The 19,385-nt window shown below is 43.8% G+C and overlaps 1 protein-coding gene across 5 annotated transcripts in view; it reads right to left on the bottom strand.

Moving 5' to 3' along the window:
* The window catches only part of ENAH (ENAH actin regulator), a 432,953-nt gene extending 424,200 nt beyond the window's left edge, over positions 1-8,753 (bottom strand). For 4 of the 5 annotated variants that reach the window (XM_029593081.1, XM_029593085.1, XM_029593082.1 and 1 more), the window contains exon 1: positions 7,367-7,431. In XM_029593081.1, coding sequence (XP_029448941.1) covers positions 7,367-7,416 — 50 coding nt within the window. In that variant the 5' untranslated portion in view covers positions 7,417-7,431. Of the gene's footprint in view, positions 1-7,366; positions 7,432-8,208 lie in introns of those variants that run through there. The other variant, XM_029593080.1, reaches the window with a different exon arrangement.
* Positions 8,754-19,385: the final 10,632 nt, after the last annotated feature.

Here is a 19,385-nt window from a genome sequence, read left to right as displayed (position 1 = left end):
CAGCTCACCTACCGCTCGATACTGTATGTAAATAGCTTGCAAATGCAAGCTGCGTCTAAGAAGCGTCCATGAAGCGTTAGCGTTAGGGAGAGCTGCGTTAGGCCCGCGCAACCCATTTTACTGTATAGAGCGTATCCTGGGTGCGCTGGCCTAACGCTTCACGGACACGCTGGTATCTGACATTTGAAATGACAGGTACCAGGAAGTGGACGGTTCTCCTACGCTCGGGATGGCCAGTCCTCTCTCCCCTCCTCCCGAAGCAAACAACGAAAGTGGAAAAAGCGAAAAAAAAAAAAGTAGCAAGAGAAAGATGGGAGAGAGAGGACGGGCAATCCTACGCTCGGGATTGCCAGTCCTCTCTCCCCTCCTCCCGAAGCAAGGCGCGAAAAGCAGCCTTACTTCGGGAGGAGGGGAGAGAGGACTGGCAGTGAAAAGCAACGAAGCAACTTACTTTTTTTGCAGCCCCCCTCCGGAGACGGACATCGGCAACGAGGGACCGCGGCTCCCCTCCCTTGCCTCCAGCTGCCCGCGAAGATAGACACATCGCACGGGCGAAAGCAGCCCCTGTGCGTGCAATTGGCCGCTCAAGACGTGACGTCACATGCCGTGACGCCAAACGTCATGACGTCACGTCTTGAGCGGCCCATTTTTTTTTTCGCTTTTTCAATTTTTTCCGCTTTCGTTGCTTCGGGAGGAGGGGAGAGGACTGGGGCTGCCCCGGAGACCAGCACCCATGGACGCGGCCAGGGCAGGTGAGCGGGGGCTGGGGGAAAGTTTGCCGCCTACCCTTACCCCTGCCTCTAACGCAGGGGTAAGGGTAGGCGGTAAGTTAGCAGGTTAAATGCGTGGCAAAATGGCAGGGTAAAAAAGCGATAGTCGGGGCGCGTGTTACTGTATGGGAGGGAATAGCTAATTCGATCGTTTACATGCAATATACATGCCGCGGGGGGGGGGGGGGGGGAGGGGTTACCCAGTGATTTAAGGACGCGGTAAGAGTAGATTAAAGGGGATAGTGTATCGCGGATTGGACTAACGTGGCCGAAAAGTGGGTAGAAAGCGGGTTAGGAGCAGGGTAACCGCGGCCGCACTTTACTGTATTGACCTGTAAGTGAGGAGATAAGAGCCATGCCAGATCTCCAGCAGCCTGTGCACACTCACCCCTTCCCTCACTTCACAGCTAGCCTTAAGCCCAAACAGTGATCTGCAAATGACAGCAGCATCAAAACAGGTCCTGTGAAATGCAAACTAATGCAAACTTGCAGGTTCCGCAGTGGCCCCAATCCCTTCTCATGCAGGGCTTCCTATTACCACAAATTCATGCAAGGGCAGGATCACTGCAGGGCCTGTGAGCCAGTAGGCACTATGCTGACATTTACTAGTCATGCTGCTGCCTACAGAATGCTGGCATCTGAGACACTTGAGACCCCAACTGAAGGTTGTAGGATCCCAACTCACAGTTTGGTATATCCTGCTCTACCAAAATGATAAGGGGAATGGAACAGCTCCCCTATGAGGAAAGACTAGAGAGGTTAGGACTTTTCAGCTTGGAGAAGAGATGGTTGAGGGGGGATATGATAGAGATGTTTAAAATTATGAGAGGTCTAGAACGGGTAGATGTGAATCAGTTATTTACTCTTTCGGATAGTAGAAAGACTAGGGGGAACTCCATGAAGTTAGCATGGGGCACATTTAAAACTAATCGAAGAAAGTTCTTTTTTACTCAACACACAATTAAACTCTGGAATTTGTTGCCAAAGGATGTGGTTAGTAGGGATGTGAATCGTTTTTTGACGATTTAAAATATCGTCCGATATATTTTAAATCGTCAAAAATCGTTAGGGCCACGATACAATACCAATTCCCCCGATTTATCGTCAAAAAATCGTAAATCGGGGGAAGGGGGAAGGGGGAGGGCAGGAAAACCGGCACACTAAAACCCCCTAAAACCCACCCCCGACCCTTTAAATTCCCCACCCTCCCGAACCCCCCCAAATGCCTTAAATTACCTGGGGGTCCAGCGGCGGTCCGGAACGGCAGCGGCCGGAACGGCCTCCTGCAATTGAATTGTGTTGTCTTCAGCCGGCACCATTTTTCAAAATGGCGGCGCAAAATGGCGGCGGCCATAGACCAACACGATTCGACTGCAGGTCGTTCCGGACCCCCGCTGGACTTTTGGCAAGTCTTCTGGGGGTCAGGAGGCCCCCCCAAGCTGGCCAAAAGTCCCTGGGGGTCCAGCGGGGGTCCGGAAAACGATCTCCTGCCGCGAATCGTTTTCCGTATGGAAAATGGCGCCAGCAGGAGATCGACTGCAGGAGGTCGTTCAGCGGGGGTTCCGGAGGATAGAGCATTTGAATATGGCTGATAGGGTGTCAGCTCCAGGGGCCACAGCAGAAGCATTCACACAACTAATTGTCAGATTCCCACAAGTCTGAATTATATTGCATACCCTGTCACTCTTTTGTACCAAGGACAGAGATTGAGTTGGAAGGTCAAAGTAAGAAACGATGCTTATTCAAATATTCATGAGAGTGGCTACTGTAGAAACACCTACTTAATAGCAATAAATGATGGGGGATGAACAGCTAATGTGCATGGACTGGGAGAAGGACCTTGGTGTAAGTTTCTGGCAATCTGAAAGCGGCAAAGAAATACAACAAGGCAATAGCTAAAGCCAGAAGAATGCTGTGCTGCATAGAGAGGAATAACCAGCAGTTAAAAGGAGGTGATAATGCCCTTGGTACAGGTTCTTGGTGAAGCCTCATCTGCGATCAGTTCTAGAGCCTGTATCTCAAAAAGGATAAGGACTATACGGAGGCAGTTCAGAGAAGGGCAACCAAAATAGTGTGAAGACTGTATCGGAAGACTTATGAGGAGAGACTGAAGGATCTAAATATATATACAGCCTGGAAGAGAGAAAGTGCAGGGGAGATATATGATACAGACCTTCAGATATTTGAAAGGTTTTAATGATGCACGATCTTCAAAATTTTTGGTGGAAAGAAAACTGGAGAATTAAGGGTCATGAAATTAAATTTTTTTTTTGAGGGGGGGGCAGCAGCAGTGACTTAGAATCAACATCAGGAAATACTTTTTCATGGAGAGGGTTGTGGATTCTGGAATGCCCTTCTAGAAGAGGTGGTGAGGACTAAAACAATAAATGAATTCAAAAGAGCATGGGATAAACACTGTGGATCCTAAAGACAGAGATTGGAAATGAAGAAAAGGGTACATGGGGGTAACCTGCACTGAGCAGCAATTACTATCCTTATCAAGAAGGCATGGGGATTACCACCCTTAATCAATTATCCTGTTGCGACAACTGCAACATCACTCTCTGCTTAGATGGCAGGGGGAAAAAGGGAAATTAGATTCAGACAACAGCTAATGCTAGGGCCCGACTTTTATGGTTCAGAATACTGATATGCAGACAGTAGGAATAAAACACAGGACTGCTTCTACAGACAAGTCCAAAAAAACAAAGAATGTTCAAGTAGCACTGTAAATCATGAAGGCTGCTCAATCTGTAAAATTTTGTAACAGGTTTGTCAGTTGCTACCCTTAATATAAGGCTTGGGGTTAATCTGCACTGGGTGGCAGTTACTACCATAAGAAACTTGCTGGGCAGACTGGATGGACCATTTGGTCCTTTTCTACCATCACTGCTATGCTATATTATGTTATGTAAATGAAAATGCATGGCTCCAACCTAGGAGTAACCATCAATAACGAGTTAAACTTCAAACATCACATCTCCGCAATGATCAAAGACAGATTCTTTAAACTGCAAACCCTGAAAAAATTCAGACCCCTCCTTCACGCCCAAGACTACCGAACCGTACTCCAAACAATACTCTTTTCCAAACTCGACTACTGCAATACTCTACTCCTTGGCCTCCCCGAAGCTACCATCAGACCACTATAGGTACTACAAAACGCCGCCACTAGATCCATCACAAACATCAAAAAAATGCGACCACATCACCCCCACCCTCAAAGAACTACATTGGCTACCCATCAGCCAAAGAATCCAATATAAAACCCTAACCCTCATCCATAACAAAATGAACAATAATAAGATGGACTGGTTAAACTCTGCCTTACTCCCACATACACCCCATACAGAAACCTCAGGTCTATGAACTCTGGGCTCCTCAACGTCCCCAACTCCAAAAAAGCGCACCTCACCTCTAGCCGAAAACAAGCCATTTCAGTAGCCGGCCCCAAGCTATAGAACTCCCTCCTGCCCCTCCTTAGAAATGAACCTTCTACTCAAATCTTCAAAAAACACCTCAAAACCTGGTTCTTCCTAAAAGCCTTCCCACCAGAAACTTAGCCCTTCCACAGGCCCCCACCCCTGCTCAGAAATGAAATCTTCAACTGTCAACCACCCGTGGTTTCCCTTGTAAAATAACTGTACATATTTAATCCCCTATGCCACCCCTTTCCTCTCTCTATATTCTCCAACTCACATGTTAAATGTTATCTCTAAATTACTATGTAAATTAACCTTTCAAAGTTTTTATGTACATTTATCTTCCTAATTTATCATTTAAGTTTCAATGTTACAATGTAAAATAAGCAGCTCCTGCCTTATTTCTGTTCAGTTACATGTAAACCGATGTGATATCTCGATCAAATGTCGGTATATAAAAACAAATAATAAATAAGGATAGGCTGTAGGAATGGCTTTAAGAAGTTAAGCTTCTTGAAAACCAGCAGGAATTGTAAACAAAACAAAAAAAAAAAAAGGGAACTACTAGGATGGAGCTAAGCTAACCATAACACATAGTGGGTCAACACAAATGGTACTACATGTGTCAACTGAATGCCCAAGGACACATGTGTAGTACCATTTGGAGGGCTCGGCTAAGACACTGCCCGTTATACCCTTATGGCTCAATCATTTACCCCTACAATATCACAAGACTCAAATATTTCAGCTTTTCATAATTTGCAAAATATAAACACCAATCCTTAAACTGAAAGCCCCTTTTACCCACAAAAGAGTGAATTAAATCCCATGTTTCAACAATACATCATTCTTTGGGAAGACCAAAAAATATAGATGTGAACACCACTTATGAGAACCAGAGTTTTATGAACACCATCGAGTCTTATGATTAGCAGTAAGTGACAATCAGAAGGGTATTATGGGCAGTGTCTTAGCTGAACCATCTTGACTTTGTTGACAGACATGGGTAGCATCCATTGTGCTGATGTACTGTTTGGACTGCTTGGCCCCCATCCTTTTTTGTGGGGGGGGTTTTTTGACTCTGCAAAAGGTGGGTTTTGCCTTTTTTGGATTGCCAAACAAAAACAAACAAAAACAAACAAAAAAAAAAGTTATTTGTCAACCAATTAAATACAGTGGCCATAACAATTACAGTAACCAATACTAATAACCATCTAATACAAAATCTGGCAGCATCTTAATTCTACACTGATAGATCAAAGACAAAGTTAGAAAAGTTGTAGGCAACAACTCTAACTTAGGGGCCTGATGCAATAATGTGAGGGTTAAAACTGTGCTGAAATTCAGTGCACAATTTATTTTAAACTCCCAATTCAGTAGGCGGCTGTTCTAATGCACTGAGAATTAAAAAAAAAAAAAAGTGTGCCGACAGGAAAGTGTGTGCACAAACCTGAGATAAAATATACAACACAAAATGAATGCATATTTTAAACTCAGGGGAGCAGTAGTCTGACTTTATGTGCTCAAAACTCATGTTTTGTACACTAACAGGCCAATTCAATACAGTGCACTCAGTCAAACGTGCTGTTCAAATGCAGGTTTTGAACACGCATCCACAACCCCTTATTCTATAAGGGGATTAGCAAATCCAAAGCACATGTCCAACCTCCCACAAAACTAATAGCACTCATCACATGCATGTTGACGAGGTTATTAGCGATTCTCCCTAAATTAAAATTTAAAAAAAAAAAAGAAGAAGTGCGCATACGCACATTTTGGAGAAGGCCAAAAAGCAGAAAATATTGCTTTTCTGTACTCTCTGACTTAATATCATGGTAATATTAAGTCAGAGGAACAAAAAGGAGGATATCCTTAAAAAAAAAATTTTAAAAAGTGTCAGCAGTCAGGTTAGGAAAATGGACACAATTAACCAGCATCCATTTTCCTAACCTGTGGCTGTGCAGCTGATTAGGAAAAATGGACACTCATAAAAGTGAGTGTTTTCCTAACTTTCTCACAGCCATCTCCTGGGCACCCGCTGCCGAGGAGGAGCTAGGGCCCCACAATTTTCCCTAGCGCCTCCTTTTTACCACAGCACCCGATTTAAATATTAAATTGTGCGCCCCGGAGAGGTCGATTAGCACGCATTGGGAGAGTGGGTGCTTGTCATGAGCGCCCATTTTCCCCACATCGTATTGCAGTGGCCTACAAGATTTTTCAGTACAGAGACCATTTTTTGTGTATATAAGTCATATTTATGCACAGAAATCACGCTGAACACACACAATGTATGTTTTCTGCACTTATATCCTGATTATAGGTCCTGGTGCCTGAACTCCAGCTTCTGCCCGTAGTTTGACAAGTGCTAGAAACTTTACTCCACCTCTGACCAGGAGTAAAATTTTCAGCACTAAGAAAACACAAGTTAAGCCAACGTTCCTCTCTCTGCATTAGGAGTAACAGTTAATGCCTTCATTTGTATGGCACTTCCATGCAATGGTGCTAAGCAAGACGCAGTTTTACACGTACATTTTTTGTGCACAAAACCCCCTTGCTGCGTTAGTCATAACAATTACCCACAACTGCAGGTAAAACTGTGCACTCTACTGAGCACACCTTGTTGATCGTCTTAGTACATCTGACTGGCTTTCCAGTTTATTCTCCCTTCAGTAAGGAAATAATGTAATTGCACTGGGTTAAAATAGTACAGAATGAACTACATTTTAGGTTGCCTGCATATGCCATTAAACTCAAGTAAAAAAGAGAACCAAACAAATAGCTAAGAAAAAAAATGGAAAGGAAAAAAAGTAACAAACTTGATAAAACAGCAAGTTTAATATTTGGTCTTGGGCAAGAACAACCTTTTAAAATAAAGTTCAAAATGGAAAGCACTCCCAATTCCTGGTGAATACCAATGACTTGACATTCCGCTGCAGCAAAGAAACCTGTGGATTTTATCATGCGAATCTTATTGTATTACATTCTAAAGGATCTGACAACTGTCAGTCATTAATCTTTAATACAAAGACACAACAAATCCAGCAACTTATCTTCAGGGAAGGGATAAATTTACTTCACCACCCCTCCAACCCTGGCCAACACACTGTTTAACCTCATAGTGAAGGCCTGTATGCATGATCTCACATCCCCAGAATATATCAGTATGCAGCATACCTAGCCACGTTTCTCACGAAGCCTTGCACCAAGGTGGTGGTTATGGACATAACACACACAAAACTGTCATACGCACGGCTACAAAAGAAAATCGACTCGTCTGCACAACATTCTCGTCTTTGCCCTACAGAAAATAGAACCCGCATACTGTTCTTAGTTAGTTTTAGAAAATGCTGCTTCTATTATTGTATTGATTGCACATTAGGAAGACACAGCTGCTGCAATGCAACAAAACAGGAGATTCCTTTTTGATCGCTTTACAGGATGCTAAGAGCCATGGTCACTTTCCTAATAAGTCACAGCACTTTGATCGAGGCCGATCTCCCAAGTAAAACCACATATATATATATATATTTTTTTTTCCTCTTTCACTTTAAGTGATTGACTTCTGTCTCAACAGACCTTCCCATCGTAACCCAGCATCATATTTTTCCGTTTGCTTTAAACAAAACAAAAAAAACAAAAAACTTTAATTCCCAATTCCTATTTTTATTCGTGAACAGCCGAAAACAAAAACGCCTAATTTTGTTTAAAACATTCTTCTCACAAAAGTTGAATTAAAAAAGAATCCCCCCACCACCACCACCAACAAAAACAACAACCCAACACTACAACAGAAGGTGGACGAGACACAAAAGGAGGCAGATTCCCAGGTCTCTCCCCCCCCCCCCCGGTACTGAGGATTCCGCCCCCCACAACGGAAACCGCCTCATAGGAGGAGGAGGGTAAAAATACCGCGGAGGGGGCGGGGGAGGGTAAGATACCAGCTCTTCAATGAAAAGGCGGACTAAAAATAAATAGCAGGCTGAACGAGCCCATCTCCTTGGCGACGAACACCTTACCTCATTGTGCCGGCCGGTGGTGGTGGTGCTGCTGGTGGAAGTGGACTCCTCTCCTTCCCTGCGTGATCGCCTCCTCCTCCTCCTCCCCCCTCTCTCCTTGGCTGGCGTGGTGCTTTTCCCAGCTCAGGGACGAGCTCTCCTCAGCGCCGCCGCCGCGAGACACCGCGCGCCTCCACGAACACAACGCCTGGAAACAGCCGAGAAACAGGCGGGCAGCGGCGGCATTTAACGGCTGGAAAAGGAGACCACCACCTATTGGAAAGGCTCCCTCACCATCCTGGGTGAAATTAATTTAAAGGGGGAAAAAAAAAACCAACATATACGCTGGGAAAACTCGTTGATATAGACCGCTTTTATTCCCCCCCTGTCCCTCTCAATCTCCACACCGCCTCCTTCCAGACGTCGAGTTAGCAACAATTCGGAGCAGCGGCGCGCGACGCCGGAGATCTCTCTCGCGCGCAGAACGGGCTTCGGGCACCAGCGGTGACGTAATGAGAGAATCAGCGCGTGGAGCACGTTTATGGGAGGGGGAGTACGTAAGAGGGCTCTGATCCCACCCAACTTCTGTCTGACTCCCTCTCTCTCTTTCTTCCCAACCTATTGAGTGCCCCCTCCCAAAGAAAAACTCTTTTTCTATTTTGTCTCCTATGTGTCTCCTGAAAGCAGCTGGACGGAGTCTCCAGCCCCTGCTTGCTTCATCATCCTTGCAACTTGAACAATAGAGAAACAATTTACGTTGTCAAATCTGCAACAAAATCAGCAGATCTTGTAAGCTTTTGGAAAGTCTCCAACCTAACTTTGAAAGTCCTTGGTATACTTGTAATATGGGTTAATGAACACTCAGGCCACGTCTCCTTCCCCCACAAAAAAAAATGTCCCTTTTAGACAGGCACTTCAACTTAATAACTCAAAAAACTAGCTAGATTGAAGTGTTACCTGACTCTATATCGCTAAATTATAGAGGTCTACACCCTCAAAAGAAGAAAATAACTTTCAAATCGAAAGGCATTCGGTTTTTTTTTCATCAGATATGCCTTAAACGAGTATGGAGCCTTAGAGAGCAAAATCAACTAGTATTCCCCAAGGAACAAGCCTGAAAAATTCACCTCTAAAACATAAATACTAAATAGACCGTGAGATTAAAGTATAAACCCCACAAAGCTGTAAATTAGTTTATTAAGGGTCACTCATAAATGTGGTTCAGACAAACTTAGAATATACAATTTTTATTATGACTCATACCACTAACATTTTAATCATTGCCCCAAGAATTCTTTTAATTTTTGAGAAAAGGCTTGTCATACAATTATAATCCAAAGAATTTAAAACTGAAGCTTTGCTGTGGGATTCTTTTTTTCTTTCTTTTCTTACACAGCAACATGAAAAAAACAAAACACTGGCAGGAACATATCTCTCTATGAATGAAAAAAATGGCTTGTCTTGTATAGAGAAAATGTTTTACGTATCTTATATGTGAAAGCTTCAAAAGTCCATGGCCAGTGCACAAAATCTAAAACCAACACAACTGTGTTTTGGCATCAGCATATGCCTGCTTCTAAGCCTTGTTAGTGGTGGTAGATTTGTATACTTTTAAGTTTGTTTTAACCCCAACTTTATGGGTTTGTGATTTTTTTCGATGGTTTATTTAGACTACCCATTAGAGAACTACATGTTCTGAAGTGGCATTGTAATGGGCTCAGGATGTTTTAATTAGTGTTTTTATGATTGTTGTATTATTGTTTTGTTTATTTTGATTTTATTGTAAATCACCTTTATTTTTCTTAAGAAAAGTGATCCATCAAATTAATAAACTAACATAAGAAATCTGTGGATCACTGAAAAATAACTTTAATTTTAGAAGTTTGTTAAGAGGTTCAAATCTTCAGCTTGAAAAAGAGATGGCTGAGGGGAGATATGATAGAGGTCTATAAAATAATGAGAAGAATGGAAGCAGTAAATGTTAATCAGTTGTTTACTCTTTTGAAAAGTACAGAGACCAGGGGACACACAATGAAGTTACTAGGTAATACATTTAAAACTAATAAGAGAAAATATTTTTTTTTACTCAATGCATAATTAAGCTCTAGAATTCGTTGCCAGAGGATGTGGTGAAAGCTATTAGTGTAGCTGTGTTTAAAAAAGGTTTGGACAGGTTCCAAGAGGAAAAGTCCATTAACCATTATTAAGGTAGAGTTTCAGAAATCCGCTGCTTATTCTTGGTATAAGCAGCTTGGAATCTATCTACCCCTTGGGATCCTGCCAGGTACTTGGCCACTGTTGGAAACAGGATACTAGGCTTGATGCACCTTTGGTCTGACCCAGTATGGCAAGACTTATGTTCCTCTGTTCTCAGCCTAGCCCGTGAATGGTATTATAGCTGAGTGCCTTGCACCTGTCTTTGTCTGTCTGTATAGTGGAGAAAACTGTTAGAAAGTGCAGTTGCTTACCTGTAACTAGGGATGTGCAATTGTTTAGGAAAAATTAGGAAATTTCAACGAAATTGCCTTATTCATCCTTTTTCGGATTAGTGCGCACTAACTCCCGTTAGTGCGCGCTAACATCAAAAAGTTAGCACACTCTAATGGGACTTAGCGCTCACTAATGGAGAGTTAGCACACACTAACTCCCGTTAGTGTGCACTAACCCAAAATTTGGGTTCTCCGAATTTCAAAGGCCCGAACTGCAGGAAATATGAAATTTCCTGTGGCGGGCCGAAAACGAAGCCCAAACCAAAAGGTTCGAGCTTTGCATATCTCTACCTGTAACAGGTGTTCTCCTAGGACAGCAGGATGTTAGTCCTCACAGATGGGTGACATCAGATGGAGCCCGTCACGGAAAACATTTGTCAGAGTTTCTAGAAGCTTTGACTGGCACACTGAGCATTCCCAGCATGCCACTGTCCACGTGTCCACGTGACGTCCCCCTTCAGTCTCGTAACAAAGATAAAAATCCAATTGAAAAAATAAAACAACAAAATGCAGGATAACCCAACTCCGCAGGGTGGCAGATGGGTTTCCTGAGAACTAACATCCTGCTGTCCTAGGAGAACACCTGTTACAGGTAAGCAACTGTGCTTTCTTCTAGCACAAGCAGGATGGTAGTCCTCACAGATGGGTGAATACCAAGCTCCAGGCTGCTCTCGGCCACAATTAATACCAACAGTCACCAAACAAGGTGCCAACGGGCACAACAACAACTGTGGTACTGTTGGTCAGCAGGGACATGGCCTTGTTCCATTCAGGGGCCTTAGGTATGAAGAGTTGGGTCTAAGTCTGGAAGAGATTGCAGAGGACAGATTGACCGAAGGCACTGTCCTGTCAACCATCCTTGTCCAAACAGGATCTCCCTACACAGCAAACATGTGTAGGGAGATTACGTGATGTGGTGGGCTTGGTAGGGTGTTATCCTCCGAGCTCCGGCTGCCTCCCCGGCAAAATCCCATTCCATCACGAACAACCTGCCTTTTTTCTCGGCGAAAATGTCTTCCCTGGTGTGCTAGCCCTAACAGCCTTCATCGCAGGGAGCTTCGTGGTGCTGTATGGCTACTTGATCATTTTGCAAGGAAAAGGAAAAGCCGAAGGCCTCTAACACCAAAATGGCCGCCGCAGCTAATGTGGACCCGATTCCGGATGGCGAATCCCTGGAGGATAAAATTTCCCATGCTGTAGTGTCAGCTTTGGATGTAAGACTACATCAATTGTCTGAACAGATAGCTGATGTTCGGGCCTCCCTCACCAAATTTGATGCCCGCACCGAGCGACTCAAAGGCCGGGTGGTCCTTGCAGAATATGACATTGGAGCTCTGGAAAAGCGGGTAGACGAACTCACAAAACAAGCAAAGGTGAGCGAGGAAAAGAGTGACGATCTTGAAAATCGATCCCGCCGTAACAACTTACGTTTTGTAGGATTTCCAGAGGCCATACCCGATGCCAACATACCTCGAGTGCTTGAAGCCTGGCTACTTAATGTCATCCCATCCCTGGCCTCCCCATCGAGGGGCCTCTTTGAATGGGCGCTTCGGCTGGGCCGGAGAAACGAGGGGGAAATGGTGCGCAGACCTAGAGTGATTATCACTCGCTTTCTGCACTTCGGTCATCGGTCGTTGGTATTACAGCACTACAGGAAAGCCTGCGAATTCTTCTACGAATCGCATCGTATAATGGTGTTTCAAGATTTTTTCCCGAGAGTGACCCTGCAGAGGAAAGCCTTCAACAACGTTTGCTCAGAGCTTGTTAACAAGCAAATTCGCTTTGCCCTTATGTTTCCTGCAAAGCTAAGGATCACGCACCAGGGTCAAGTTAAAATCTTTGATTCAGCGGCAGAAGCTCAGGTATATGTGCAAGATCTCCTGGGCCCAGCTCATTCCGCTATGACATGATAGCCTTGGATACTCTACACGCGAGCTAAGAACTTGACATTCAGTGGCTCTTCTTTCTCCAGACTCAATGCTAAAGGTGTTGCATTGAGACTATATTCTTTCGGAGCCTTTAGACAGAGTGTCTCTAATTGATTCTGGGTACTGTTCCACGAGATCTGCTCTGTTTTCTTTTTTTTTAGTTCTGTATCATCACTACTTTAAATTACTTTTACAGTATCACTATATAACACTGGGTTGTTTATTGTTAGGTAATCTGGGTTTTTTTTTTTTGTTTCTTATGATGGGATGCTGGGGTGGCAGACGAGCACATTGGCTCATCTCCGTGCTCTCTATCCCGATTTCGGGATCTCAATTCACTGGGACGAGGGTAAGGGGAAACCTATAAGGTAGAGACCTGTATTGGTTAGGTCTCACTTTGGGTTTCACCTTTTGGAAAATAGGGGGGAGGGGTGGGAAGGAAGGGAAAATTGTAGAGAACCTCTGTAACAATGAGTTTAGTATTTTTCTATTGTGGTTGAGGTTGCTGTTATGTTCACTCCTCATATCTCATCACCTGGTTATGCTGATTCGAAATCACTCCTTGTGGAAGTTTGACATAGCACAGTCTGTTTGTGTGACTAAGGGTACAAATCCTCTGACATGCAATCTCTGCCAACCATCATTGCCGTAGACATGGTAACCTGGAATGTGGCGGGCCTGGGCACACCCATTAAAAGGGAAAACGTTTTTGCCCGCTTATCTAGACTCCGTGCCAAAATAATATTTCTACAAGAAACGCACATGCTTTCCCCATGTAGTCCTTAAGCTACAGAAGAAATGGGTTTCGCAACTTTATTATGCCACAGGGACCTCGAAAAGTAGGGGGGGTCGCCATCATGATTCACAACTCCATCCCCTTTAAAATGCATGAAATCCTGGAGGATCCCCAGGGATGTTATATCCTGTGAAAGGCACCCTATTGGGATCACCGCTGCTTCTTGCTTCTATTTACGCCCCAAATGCTTAGGATCACAAATTTTATACTACCCTACTTTCCCATCTTGTTAAAATGGGTGATTGCCCTATGATTATCGGGGGAGATTTTAACTTTGTCATAGCTCCAAAATTAGATAGGCAGCCATCAAGGGGTGGGCAATAGAGCAGTGAGCGGAAAGGACCCAATTTTTTATGCAAACACCTAGGCCTCATGGATCTTTGGCGGGTGCTTCATCCGGGCAATCGCGAGTTCACTCACATAGCGAAAGCCCATTCGGCTCAATTGTGGATTGATTATCTGCTCATTTCTGAATCACTTTTTCCAAAATTCACCAAGTCTTCTTGCTCTCAATGATTTATTACACACTAGAGCAGCTCATACTCTCCAACATAGACAGTTCTACTTTTTTCATTATGGTAATAAGGCTGGTCGCCTCCTAGTATGACTTGTAAAGGCGCAGGAGCCATCCAAGTTCATTGCCAACCTCAAAAACCTCCAGGGGGAAATAAAGTCTAACTGTAAGGATATTGCGGAAATATTTTCTGAATATTATAAGACCTTGTACTCCGCAGAGCCAGTAAATGAGAAGGCAATTGCTGAATTCTTGCAAGGGATCCCTATGCCGTGCTTGACTGAACCACAATTACAGAAGCTACAATGTCCTATTGAAATGGTGGAAGTTATTGATGCCATTCAATCGCTCCCTAATCAAAAGGCCCCTGGGCCTGATGGCATGAACTCTTCATTTTATAAAGCCTTAAAAGAAGAGATTGGCCCTGTTTTATAATTGGTATATGAACAGATGACAGATAAACAAGAAATGCCAGTTACTATGCGAGCGGCTACCATTGTAGTCCTCCCGAAGGCGGGTAGAGATCCTTTATTACCCTCTTCATATAGGCCGATCTCCTTACTAAATCTTGACATTAAGATATATGCCAAAATTCTGGCCATCGATTAAAATCTCTCATGCCCCTATTGATCTCTCCGGACCAGGTGGGCTTTGTAGCAGGGAGGCGCTCTACTGTTAACATTCATAAAGTATTGGCTGCCATAGAACTATGCTCTTCGTCCAAGATCTCTGAACCCTTGTTAGTCACTTGTGACGCAGAAAAGGCATTTGATAGAGTTGCGTGGCCTTTTCTAAAGCAAGCACTTTCCAAAATGGGTTTTGTGGGAAGAATCTATCATTATTATTTATTTTATTTATTTATTTATGAACTTTTATTTACCGACATTCGTGAAACACATCATGCCGGTATACAATGAACTGAAGATAGGAGAAGAAATGAAATGAAATTACATTGAACAGGGGAAAGGGGAGGGGGAAGGAGATAAGTGCTAAAGGAGCAATAAGGAGGTCAGATCAGAAAGGAAGGTGAGAAACCAAGGATGTTATAAATCATAAAATTGAAAAACAGCAGAAACTATGTACATTATATACTATGTACATTATATACATATGATTATATCACATTACTTTATACAAATCCTACGGCACGGATTCTGGACAATGGTGGTTTATCTGGGGAATTTGACTTTCAGAGGGCCACCCGTCAGAGATGCCTCTTATCCCCCCTTTTGTTTTTTTTTGTTTTTTTTTTTTGGTTACCATGTTATAATGTAAAATAGGGCGGACTACGCCCTATTCTCTTGGTTATCTGGAAACCGATGTGATATCTCGATTGAATGTCGGTATATAAAATAAATAAATAAATAAATAAATAAATCTTGACGGTTGAACCACTTGTATGTAAATTAAAATTAACTCCTGAAGTCACGGGCATACCGGTGGGCCAGCAATCCTATCTCACCCTCTTGTTTGCTGATGATATATTACTTCTGTTGTCCAAGGCCAGAACAGCCCTTCCCGCAGCCTTGAATATATTTCAAACCTATCAATCTCTATCTGGTTTTAAATTGAACTTAGACAAAACTGAGGCTTTGGATCTTTTGGGGTCTTTAAGACACACATGGGATAATTTTCCGGTGAAATGGGTATCCTCCACAATCAAATACTTGGGTATCACTATACACTCTGATCCCAAGCAATGGTATGCGCTAAATATACCTCCTACAATCACTAAGATGATCAACAAGCTGAGAGGGTGGCATTCTCTTCCACTATCTATCCAGGGACGTATAGCTGCGATCAAAATGGTGATGGCACCCCTATTATTATATAAACTCTTAATGTTGCCCTTTCTCCTCTTTACAAAAGATCGCCGCATACTTCAGAAGGTGGTGCGCAAATTCTTATGGAAAGATAAGAAGGCCCGGCTTTCATATAACACCTTAATGGCACCAAAGGCTCAAGGGGGATATGGTCTTTCCAACTTTCACCTATACTCCCTGGCTGCTAATTTACGATTTTTAGGAGATTGGATTTTTGGTACATCCGAATACACAGACCCCGAGATGATACGTATGATGTGTACCCCATATGAACCGTGCTATGTGCTTCATGCTACCGCTCAAGCTTTCCAGACAGTACAGGTACATTTTATACTGGTAAGAACGGTTAGAAAAATTTGGGGACTCACCCGTAATATGTTAGGTCTATCCCCCCACGTTTCCCATCATTATCCTTTGAGGGGCTCCTCACTAATATCTCTCTCTGCACTTCCCTTCCACCATCAGTTTTGTTTAGCCGCAAACTGGCCTCTTAGTGCATTTTTAGACCCTACTACAGGACAGTTTTACTCCTTTGCCCAATGCCAAACTCTCTTGGGATTTCAACCATACCATTTTCTATTATATGGATATCTCTGCGAAGTGGTACTTGACATAATGAGGAGTGTTGAGGGGAAGTTAGATAATTCCACATATTCAGCTTTAATCTCATGTTTCCAAACACGGAAGGGCTCATTATCATGCCTGTATGCCTTCTATAATGCTGTACAACCTTTTCAAATTTATCAGGGTCTAATGTCCAAATGGTCTCGAGATTGTCAAGAAGAAATATAAGAACATATGCTTAAAAATTCTTATGCGTCCATTAATTTAACTACTAACAATGTTGGGCTGCGTGAGCTGCAACAATGGATATTCCACCTGTTATGGATCTGTTGCTGAAGACTCCTGATGTGGGAGGAGTTAGCAATCTTGTTAGAATCTGCTATGCTGATGGGAGGAGCAAGCAGATAGTAGTTAGTGATGACTCCTAAGGAAGGAGGAGTTAGCAATCCTGTTAGGCTTTACTCCTCAAGTTGGGAGGAGTTAGTAATCTTGTTGAAGATCTGCTAGGGAGTTAGTAATCCTGTTATGGTTGACTCCTAAGGAGGGAGGAGTTAGCAATCTGTAATGCTCTACTCTTCGAGAAGGAGGAGCTAACCATCTGTAAGGTATAGACTGCGGAGTTAGCAATCTGTTATGAATCTGTGTTGCGGACTCCTGAAAAAAGAGGAGGTAGCAAACTGTTACCAGCGGAGTGCTTGGAGAGGGCACTCGGCTGTAGAGGAATGTAGATAGGTGAATCCTTGGGCCGATGGCAGATGACTGCGTCCCCAGGAGGATATCCTGAGAGGGACCACTGGCTAGGCTTGGGTATGGAGACAGACACAGATAGTTCTTTTATTAGACAGGTTAGTAGAACCACCAGAGGTGGCAGTAGTGAGCTGATATGCCCGGCAGGGCTGAAGTCCCTCAGGTACTGGAATGGCGTTCCCAGGGTTGCTGAGCTGTAGAAAAACTATAGATAGGGAGTAGACAGGGTATGCAGTGCACATAGCCAGAACGGAATGGCAAAATTCACATAAAGTCTTAAAGAAGCTCAGTAGCTGGAAATAGGCCCTCAAGGAGCGAGTACCTGGTTCCAGGGAAAGCTCTGAGAGAGCGATGGTAACTCACAAATATCTGTATCTGCGATAGCTTCCAGGCAGTAGAGAATCTTCAGAGTATTCAGGAATATAGGTCCTCGAGGAGCGAGTACCGGTTCCTATCTGCAATCTGAAATAGTAACTCACAAATGTCTGTATCTGCAATAGCTTCCAGGCAGTAGAGAATCTTCAGAGTGTTCAGGAACATGGGCCCTTGAGGAGCGAGTACCGGTTCCCATCTGCATTCTGAAATAAAGAAAAGTGAGCGAGGCCCTCGCGGAGTGGGTACCCCTGATAAGTCCGAGGAGGCAGAGTAGCTTGGAGGAATCTCCCCTTGCTAACTCGATTCGTTAACAAATACTGAGACCTTTTATATTGGAAGTGGATGACGTCAATTCAGGGGAACGCCCCCGAGGTTCACGCCCTTGCTGATACATCAATGGGAACGCGCACACCCTAAGTCATCACGCAACATGGTGGATCTGCAGAGTCGAGCCGATCCGGGGACCCCGGAGGGAGACGCAGCAGCATCTAACTGTCCATCAGACCCGGAGGGAGTCGCCACAGAGATAGAGAGGGCGGAATGAGGGCGTCGAGCAGGACGGACGCAGCACCACCGCATCATATACTCCCCAGCTCGAGCATACCAAGTGGGATTCATTGACTCTGACGCCTGTCTTATTTATTTATTTATTTATTTATTTAGCATTTTTCTATACCGCCCTTCAAAGTTAAATACCTTATCAGGTCGGTTTACATCGAACAGGGACATAAACAGTAAACATAAACAACTTATTATAATCAGGAGAAACAAAGTTACATTTAACAAGGACTGCAAACTTGGAAGCATAAACAGCTGGAAAGAAGGCTTAAAAGGGTAGTAAGTTAAGAAACTAAGACCTAAAAATCCGTGCTAGTGCTAGTTGAGCTATTATGAAAGTACTGATGCTTGTGTAGTATTTAGAGAGGATCTGGGTTCCATTGCTCATGAGCCGGTTCGTCGTCTAATGTGTGTCTGAGGGGTCCGGGAAGGCTTGGCGGAACAACCAGGTCTTGAGTTTTTTCTTAAATGTTACTAGGCAGGGTTCCAGCCTGAGATCTGCTGGGAGGTTGTTCCAGATGGCTGGGCCTGCTATTGAGAACGCTCGGTCTTTGGTCGAGATGAGGCGCGTGGCTTTGGTTGTGGGGGGTTGAAGTGCTCAGGACCCTCTGCCACCCTGATTCATTGTCTGTGGGAATGTCCTGCTATCCAGAGCTTTTGGGAGTCCATCCGCTGCTATTTATCTGACTTATTTTACACTGAAGTTCGATGGTCATGTTCACTATGCACTCTCAACAATGATGTTGGGGACCAAAGTCTGAATGTGGACACTTTTGGTTTCATAGCTAAAGCATGTCTCATTGCCAAAAAATGTATATTGCTTAAATGGCTTGACGCAGACCCCCCAACAAAAGCGATGTGATCCTCTCTGCTGACTGAATTATACCAATTGGAATATGGTTCTATGTATAAATGTTTTTCTTCTCGTAAAAAACGGGTTTTTCATGAGATTTGGGCTTCTTATTACGGGACCTTATCCTATGCAGTCCAGTACTCTGCTCCTTTAGGGGACCAGTAACTGCGATCTGGGTTAGTTCCCGAAGTTCAATCTAACTACGGCTTTTCATCTCAGATTTTGTCTTTAACTGGGTGTGATAGCTTCAACTCCTGATTTTATTCTGATTTTATTTTTACTTGTGCCAGGGGTTCTCTACGGGGGGCGGGGAGTTGGGTACCTGCATATGTATAAAAACGCTGGGGGACATGCATTGTTTATTGTATGCAATTGTTGTTACATTGTATATTGCTTGATACCCCAATAAAATAAATTGGGAAAAAATACGTGTGTAGGGAGCTCCACATCGCTGCTCGGCAAAAGTCGGCGACATAGACCTCCCGCAGGTGGACTACCAATGCCGCAATGGCCCTCACATTTTGATTTGGCCTCCAAGCTGAAGGCCTGCT

This window comes from Rhinatrema bivittatum, chromosome 3 (assembly GCF_901001135.1).
Source record: "Rhinatrema bivittatum chromosome 3, aRhiBiv1.1, whole genome shotgun sequence".
Classification (NCBI taxonomy): domain Eukaryota; kingdom Metazoa; phylum Chordata; class Amphibia; order Gymnophiona; family Rhinatrematidae; genus Rhinatrema; species Rhinatrema bivittatum.
This window is presented reverse-complemented; position numbering and strand designations above follow the sequence as displayed.